Source organism: Trachemys scripta, chromosome 2 (genome assembly GCF_013100865.1).
Source record: "Trachemys scripta elegans isolate TJP31775 chromosome 2, CAS_Tse_1.0, whole genome shotgun sequence".
NCBI classification, from domain to species: Eukaryota; Metazoa; Chordata; order Testudines; family Emydidae; genus Trachemys; species Trachemys scripta.
In genome coordinates, this window is record NC_048299.1 from 262,703,184 (window position 1) to 262,711,316 (window position 8,133).

Sequence of the window (8,133 nt, forward strand, 5' to 3'; positions counted from 1 at the left end):
GCTGGAGTTTGACACACCAGAGCTGCACCCCCCGTTGCATGCACGCTGTGTGATACACGAGAGCCGCTTTGGCCCATCCCAGTCTTCCCCAGTCATCCCTTGTGTTCTGAATGAGGTGGGAGCACCAATGAGAGCGGGCCTCGCTCCTCTGGCCCCTGCCCACTTCCCCTTGCGTCAAGGGAACTTATAAGATCTCCAACTCCGGCCTTTGGCAGCGGCTGTGGAAAAAGCTCCAGGCTGCCGCTGCTGCGCGGCGCGCTGGGTGCTGGAGGCAGGCGCGGGGGGAGACCGGGCGAAGGGAGGGGGGGGGGATGTGCCATCCTCGCCGTTGCACAACCCTGCCCTGTTGACAGATAACCTGCGCGTGAGTGTGCGGGGTGAGTCACGCCGGGAGGGCACAGCCCGGGCTGGCTGCGCTGCGCTGCGCTCGCTGCACACACTCGCCGAGCCGGAGGCGAGAGGCGCCGACCTGCCCGCAGCTCTGCCCCGCTCGACTCTGGGGGACGCGCCGCGGAGCCCTTCGCTGCAGCAGCTCCCGCCGCCTGCCGCGGGGACCTGCCGCGGGAGCCCCCCTACCTTATATGTGCCCGGGGCGCGCCCCAGGCCGGGGACAGCCCGCTGGGAAGCCGCTCGCCTGGCCGCTCTCCGCCGTGTGCCGCCGCCCTCTGCCCGCCCGGCTGGGAGCGCCCCCCGCCTCTCCGTCTCCATGAGCCGCAAGACGCAGCCCCGCAGCCCGGGACTCCTGCTGCCGGCCGCCCGATGCCGGAGCGCCCCCTCCAAGCGGCTGCTGCTGCAGGACGGCTCCAGCGAGGACGCCCCAGCGGCCAAGTGCCCCCGGCTCTCCGAGTGCCCCAGCAGCCCCCAGGACTGTCTCAGCGCGCCGGGCTCGCCGTGCGCCCCCGCCTCGCCGGGCAGCGGCCCCACGCCGGGCAGCGCCCAGAGCCCCAGCCTCATTGCCGGCTACCTGCTGCTGCCCCTGGCCGACAGGGAGCATGTGTCCCGGGCGCTCAACATCCACACGGGCCAGGAGCTGCGCTGCAAGGTAAGCGCCAGGCGCCCGCTGCCCCGGGGGGCTCCGCCTGCTGGGGAAGGGGGTTTGGAGACCAGCTACTGTTCCCTCGCCCAGCCCGGACACTGCAGGCTTTGGGCTCCCCCATAGGTGCTGGAGCTCGGGGTGCGGGGGTGCTGCTTGAAGGGGGTTGTATCAGATACAGGGTTTGCAGTTTGGTTCAGTGGCTCTCAGCGCCCCCACTATACACAGTGTTCTGCCGCCACCGCCCTCCCCTTGATCTGTGCCAGCCGCGGAGCTCGGGGATGGGCAGCCCGGTGGGATGGGGAGGCGGTGGCAGCCAGGGACTGGCCCAGCCGAGCGCTTAGGTCTGGAAAAGCGGTGCCAGGCTGGGGTGCAGGGTGGAGTTCTGGTGAGTTTCGAGCCGGGCTTCGCCGATGAGAAAAGTTCGATCTGCTCTCTTAAGTGGAGCTGCCTACACTGCCTAGATCCGCACTTAGGCGATATCGGGCTCCCCACTCAGATCTCATTGGGTTACAGGAACTGTCGCTATAGTTAGGAGATGTGGAGAGGACTGTGGCTTGTAAGGTGAGAAATAAAAAGATCAGAAGCAGACACAGATTCAGGCGAAACAAACAGTCTTCCAGGCAAATGCTGTAGATTAAAAGAGAGGGCCAAATGGAGCCCCATCAGCACTGCTCCCTCCCTCTGTCCCCTGACAATGACACACAGCAGAATTGTTCCTGACTAACCCTGCTTGCAGAGTTTTCCATGAGAGGTCAGCAGGGCTTTTAAAGAACACACTATGCTTGTCTGTTCTCTTGGACCTATTTCTGAATGGGCTAGTTGCTGACTCTTGAGTTTACTGCTGCCACCTGCTGCCTGGCTCGAATGATGATCAGGAGCGTTTTCTAATCCTTCCTTGGCAGATGGGCCTAAAGGCATCTTTGGGACAAGGGGGGAGGTTTTAATGACTGTAATATTGGGTAACAAAGGAAGAGGAGTGGGAATTGTAAGTTGTGTATCCAAGTTTCTCCATGGAGATATCAAATGAATAGAAATGATGACATTCCATGTGTATCACTGATTCCAGTCAGGCCTAGGATGTGAGTAACTTTTAAACAAGCTTAGCACATCATCAAGAGAACACTGTCAGATCCTTACAAAACATCTGCCTGCCTGCCATTCCCTGAATTAAACATCCGTGGGTTTAATCCTTTAGCCTATTGCAGTTTGCATACTAGGACTTTACAGTGTAACCATGATCTCCCTTGTGTGAAACCTCAGAGTAACTGAAAGGCAAAAACATCAGTTGTTCTTAAAGTTTTCTTCTCCTTCAGATTAACAATATCTGAATATTTTTGGAAGGTATCTCAGTAGCGGCTTTTAACATAGTTGATATTGAGGGCTGGCTCCCATCAAGTTGTCTCAGCATTGTCCATGGAAATTTGTTGTATGGTAGACCAGCTTTAGCACTCCTGGTAATGGAGATCCTTTTTTTAAATTTCGTCTTTACAGGTGTTCCCTCTCAAACACTACCAGGACAAAATTCGACTTTATGTTCAGCTGCCATCTCATAAAAATATCACTGGGGTAGTGGAAGTGATTCTGGGGGACACCAAGGCCTATGTCTTCCTTGAGAAGGACTTTGGGGACATGCACTCCTATGTGAGGAGCTGTAAAAGGCTGCGAGAAGAGGAGGCTGCCAAGCTGTTCAAGCAGATCGTCTCAGCTGTAGCTCACTGCCACCAATCGGCCATTGTGCTGGGTGACCTCAAGCTCAGGAAATTTGTCTTTTCTACTGAAGAAAGGTAAGCAATGCTCACTGAGTGGCCTTTGTGGAGGTGGCGGGGAGGAATAGCTTCTAGAGGAGAACTCTATCCAAGTGAATCAAAGTTCTGCAAAACCTTCTGAGCGGACTAGAGGAAAGGCAGCTTCTTTGGGGGGAAAACACTGTAGAGAAGTGAAATAGGGTTCTAAACCAGCTGTCCTCTGCAAATTGTCCTGTGCACCACTTGGTGTGCGGGGAAGGGCGGGGGGTGCATGTGCACGCCTAACATGTCATGACTCTGATTTGTAAATATTTATTTTTCCTTCGAGTTTGACTGTGTACAACTTACCTCGCATAGGTTCCTGTCTGATTCAGCAGCTGCTCAGATTAAACTGTTTGGTGTACAAACAGATAATGATTTGAGAACTTATTAGCTCCAGATGTCAAAATAAATTGCATTTGAACATCAGATTCAAAGTGAAATGAGAAAAAGGCACAGACAGTAAATGAAACGAGGCTGGGGCATTATAAAACAAAGGGAAAACAACTTTGACTTAAAAACAAAGGTATAAAAAATCTAGGCTGCAGTACTGTAATTGGATCTTTGCAGATGGACTCTTGTTCCTTTACAAAGCCCCACTGAAATCAGAGCAAGGATCTACCAGCACAGATCTCATAGCAGGATAAGGGCCTCAGTTTTCAATTTCTTTTGCAGAAGGGATCTGTAAAATCGCATTTCTGTCACTCTTGTTAGTATAGTTGGAGTCGATCTACTCCAAGTTATACTTACAGTGAAAGTAGAAGCTTTTATCTCTTCTCTACAGAGGACAGGCTCCCTATTTTAAGACCTAAGTGCCACATAATGTGGTGTACTTTGCATGTGGTAACCCCCTTCCCCCCCCCCCCCCCCACACACACACAAAGAAAGAAATGAAGGGTTTAAAATGGGGTAAATAATGTTGCATCTTGAAGGAGGTTTACATCTTATGTTGAGAACCCAAATGTTAAATGAGCTCGTTGTAGAACGTATGGCTTAAAGAGACACTGTCTAGTCAAATTTAGCCCAAAGTATAGGCTTTGTAAAAACTAGATTTATAAAATATAGGTTGGTAGAACTATTTCTATTTTTTTTTTTTTATTATTCAGATAGGAAAAAGATGTTTAAGCAAACATTTCTGTGCAGTGTCTGCTGCCCTGGCATTGCCACATGGCTCAATGCAAAACTGAAAGGAACTAGTTTTATTCTAGTGAAAACTGCAGTGAGTAAACAACATTAACTATGAGAAGAACATTTTTAAAATTCTTTCACTAGTAATAACTAAGGTCCCAATAAAACATAAGAAAATTTACTTTTTAAAATAATTTGAACTTGACTAGTATCTGTTAAGTTTTAATTTATTAATGCACAAAGCAAGATAGCAGTTCCAACACTGCCTCTTTTGTTTTAAAGCAGGAAATATATATGTTAACCTACAAAATAGTAACACCCTTGAAGGAAACTGTTGCAGCTTTTCCCACCTATGATAAGATAAAACCCTTGCTGAAATGTTAGATTGCACACAGTCTTTCTAATTTGGAAATAAGCATTGCACAGGCTAATGTCATATGCGTCAAATTTGGTAACAAGAGGGTTAAGCAATGTAAGGAGACTCTCTTAGTCTAAGAAGCACAGGTGCAGTGTTTTAGTGCTACAGCAGCCAATCGGAGGCCAACAGCAGAGGCTGAGTCATATTTTCCGTTTACAGAACCAATGGGTATTTTACATTACGATAGGAAGTCACATTGAGGACACACTGCAGTTAATGCATTTACGCACCATTAAACTGTAAGGCAGAACAAAGCCATTCAAGAGCAAAGGAATGGCCGCTCAGCTAATGTAAAATCTTTCTACTTAACCTGTGCAGTTAGGAACTAGGATGAGCCTATACCTGCAGAAGAGATGGCCATTGAAGCATGACATGTGATGTCATCTGGAAAAAAATATAAATGAGCAGGAGGATTAATCACCATTGTGTGTGCAAAAGGGTTCTGGACTTTGAGATTTAAAAAAGCGTGCTGCTGTATGGTGCATTCTCATGGTTAAACTGGAAATAGTAATAACACTGTAGTAAATTAACCAAGCACAGTTACAGTACAACCTAGGTAGAATGGCACTCAGTGGTATTCCTCAACTGTGGAATTTTAACAATAGAGAGGCTATGAATAACATATTTTCCCCACAGTATGCGGTATTGTATGACATTGATACTCTAGCTGTATCTTTCTTGCACCTGGGTCAGGTCTAGCCTAGCACTCTGAGTTTCTCTGCTTCATTTTCACAGCTAAGTTTTTCTCCCTTTGGTCACAGGACTGCGGTAGGGATTGTAACAGCAGACAGCCTTGTGTGTTAAATTATCTCTGTGCTCATTATTAAAACAGTTTTGTAACCCATACATCTGTTTCTCTCTTCCTCAGGACTCAGCTGAGACTAGAAAGCCTAGAAGACACTCACATCATCAAGGGGGAAGATGATGCTCTGTCAGATAAACATGGCTGCCCAGCATATGTCAGCCCTGAGATCTTAAACACGACAGGGACCTACTCTGGAAAATCAGCTGACGTTTGGAGTTTAGGAGTAATGCTGTATACCCTCCTAGTAGGACGCTATCCCTTCCATGACTCAGACCCTAGTACTCTGTTTTCTAAAATCCGCCGTGGACAGTTCTGTATTCCTGATCATGTCTCTCCCAAAGCCAGATGCCTCATTCGTAGCCTGCTGAGACGGGAACCCTCAGAAAGACTCACTGCTCCAGAGATCTTGCTTCATCCTTGGTTTGAAGCAGTTTTGGAACCTGGATATGTAGACCAGGATATAGGAACTTCTGATCAAATTGTTCCAGAGCATCATGGAGACAGTGATGATATAAGTTCCTTCTTCTGTTAGTCCTGAAATCTCCAAAAACCTCATACAGTTCTCACACATGGCATCTTTTTAGGGTTTCATTTTCCACATTATAAATGCACAGCATTCTAAAGTGTCATTATAATCAGAAAAGTGACTGTGTTTAAAAAACAAGTAAATAAACAAGGCAGGCAACTACTTACTCAGCGGATCCAGAGTCATAGCTGCTTACTTAGCTGGCGAGTGCTTATTAGCACGGCAGGGCCAGTACAGCTGTGGAAGAGCCAGCTGGAATCTATTCTGCCTCGTGCATCATCATCAACCACCCAACTGCCGGGTGATCTTTGATTGCAGAATCTTATTATTGGTGATGTAAGAGACAGACAAAAAGAAGCTAGGCCTCCCATTTTCCCCCATAGGTATTAAGTGGAATGTGTAGCCCTGATGGTGAAAATACTAAATGGGGGAAGACCAAATCTGACATGGAAATTAATGAGAGGAATCAGTAAGGAGCACCTTGTTGCCAGTTTTACAGAGTAATTTTCTGACGATAAGTGCACTTTAATGGTGGAGGGAGGTCTTGACCCACCAAGTCCAACAACCTGCTCACTTGTCAGGTAGATTCTGCTATTAGCAGGTATATTATATGAAGCTATTAAAGATCCATCCATAATTAAATATACACTGTTGTCTTCCTCTACTGCTTTTGGCAGATTAGTCCAGTAACCCTTTAAGGAGGAGAAGATATCTGGCCTCTCAGTTGGATTTCATATAATACCTTCTCCCTGAACATAAAATGCATTTTTAATTTATTTAAGCCTAACTGTGACAAAGAATATATAATTCTATGCCCTTGTAAGCTCAGGGTGCCAGCACATATCCGTGTACCAAAACACAACATCATAGGTTGGAGCACCTTGTCTTGGAAAAGAGAGAGAAAGGTCTTGTACAGTATATGTGAACCCTTCTGTTTTCCTGTTGGCTCAGTTCTACAAAGCACTGTCTCTTAGGTTTAAAATCCTGTACAAAAACTTGGTTGGTCTTGAAACTTAAATTCTCCAGACATCCGTCTTGACTATTCAGGTGTATCATCTGCCTCTGGCTACATTTGTTTTTCTTAATTTTTTTTTTGCATGATTATTCATAATATTTCAAATGTATGTGGATAATGAATACATCTAAATAATCATTACTTTCCTGGGTCAGGGATAAGTAAAGCCTAGTCCGGACTAAGATTTCTGCTTTGTTTCATGTGTGTGCCTGGTTGATGATGTACAGAAATATCAACTTGTATTAAAAGTGGTTCACTATGATGACATATACACAGTTCCTAATATGAATTTGTTAAACGGGTAAATGACTATGCTGTACATTGACAGAATGGCACTATAATGATGCAATTATTTTAAGGACTAACCCCTGGCAAGCTACAGTACCACCATGCATTGTGAGAATGCTATGTATACCTCATGTACTGTGTACCTTGTACATAAATCTTACTGTTTTGAGGGGGGAGGGAGTTGCTGTTGTTTGTGTGTCCTAATAACCGAGGTGTCGAAGAGCAGTTTAATGTGAATTATTGTTGGCAATACTAACTTGACAGAATCATGAGCATTAGAGAAGGGTGAAGTAACTCTATTGCACTAAATCTCTCATGATTGCTTGACATTTGTATCTGTGATACAGTTTAAACCTAAAAAAAGTAAATCTGTATATATTGGTGGAAAAGCTGCCACAAAAGCTAAAAACACTATGTCCAACCTGTACATATGTATATATGTGGAAACCTAGATGATAAAGTCTGACTTGTAGAAAAGTTTTAATAAACCTGGTTTCATAAATGTTTGTTCTCAATTTTATGTTTTATATGTCTTGAGGTTAAGTTTATCTACTTATTTAGACTTATATTAATCTAAAGTATATTTTGGTCTTGAAGATACTTTGTTAACCTACAGTTGTGTGGCTGTTTGGTCACACGGGAGATAATGCTTTCCACTTAGTGCCAAATCCAGCAGTCATCACTCAAGCAAATTTCCCTAGTGTAAGCTGTGCCTGAGGAAGGACTGCGGAATATGGCTCGTACCACCTTTCTCCAAGGATTTCAAAGGCCTTTGGGGAAACAGTAATTCAGTATATCTCACAAGAGCCCTGTGAAATAGGTTAAGTGGTATTAGACCTATTCTTCAGATGGAGAAACTGAGGCACAGAAAGGTTTAAGGCTCAGATTTTTCAAAAGCAGCTTCTAATTTGGATGTGTGCGTGTTTGGATACCCATCTGGAGAAACAAGGATCTGAATGCCATTACTTTGCACTTTGAATGGCTATTTGCATCTGCACTGCGGGTGTAAAGCACCACCATGTCAGGAAGCTGTAATTTTTGCACAGGTGGACATGGCTATATGAGGTGCAAGCCACTAGAAAATCAGATCTGAGCAGCTGAAAGTAGGACCTGATTTTTGAAAATGTAATGTT

The 8,133-nt window shown here is 45.9% G+C and overlaps 1 protein-coding gene across 1 annotated transcript; it reads left to right on the forward strand.

The window, feature by feature from the left end:
* The first annotated feature begins 232 nt into the window (after positions 1-232).
* TRIB1 (tribbles pseudokinase 1) lies at positions 233-7,515 on the forward strand. The gene is made up of 3 exons (XM_034763613.1): positions 233-1,042; positions 2,528-2,820; positions 5,235-7,515. The coding sequence occupies exons 1-3, from the start codon at positions 707-709 to the stop codon at positions 5,701-5,703; spliced, it is 1,098 nt and encodes a 365-aa protein (XP_034619504.1). The 5' UTR covers positions 233-706; the 3' UTR covers positions 5,704-7,515.
* Positions 7,516-8,133: the final 618 nt, after the last annotated feature.

Excerpts from the sequence above, each read along its gene's own strand:
- TRIB1 (XM_034763613.1), top strand. The coding sequence starts at position 707 with ATGAGCCGCAAGACGCAGCCCCGCAGCCCGGGACTCCTGCTGCCGGCC. Across the intron at positions 1,043-2,527 it reads GCCAGGAGCTGCGCTGCAAG|GTGTTCCCTCTCAAACACTA; the intron begins GTAAGCGCCAGG and ends TCGTCTTTACAG. Across the intron at positions 2,821-5,234 it reads GTCTTTTCTACTGAAGAAAG|GACTCAGCTGAGACTAGAAA; the intron begins GTAAGCAATGCT and ends TCTCTTCCTCAG.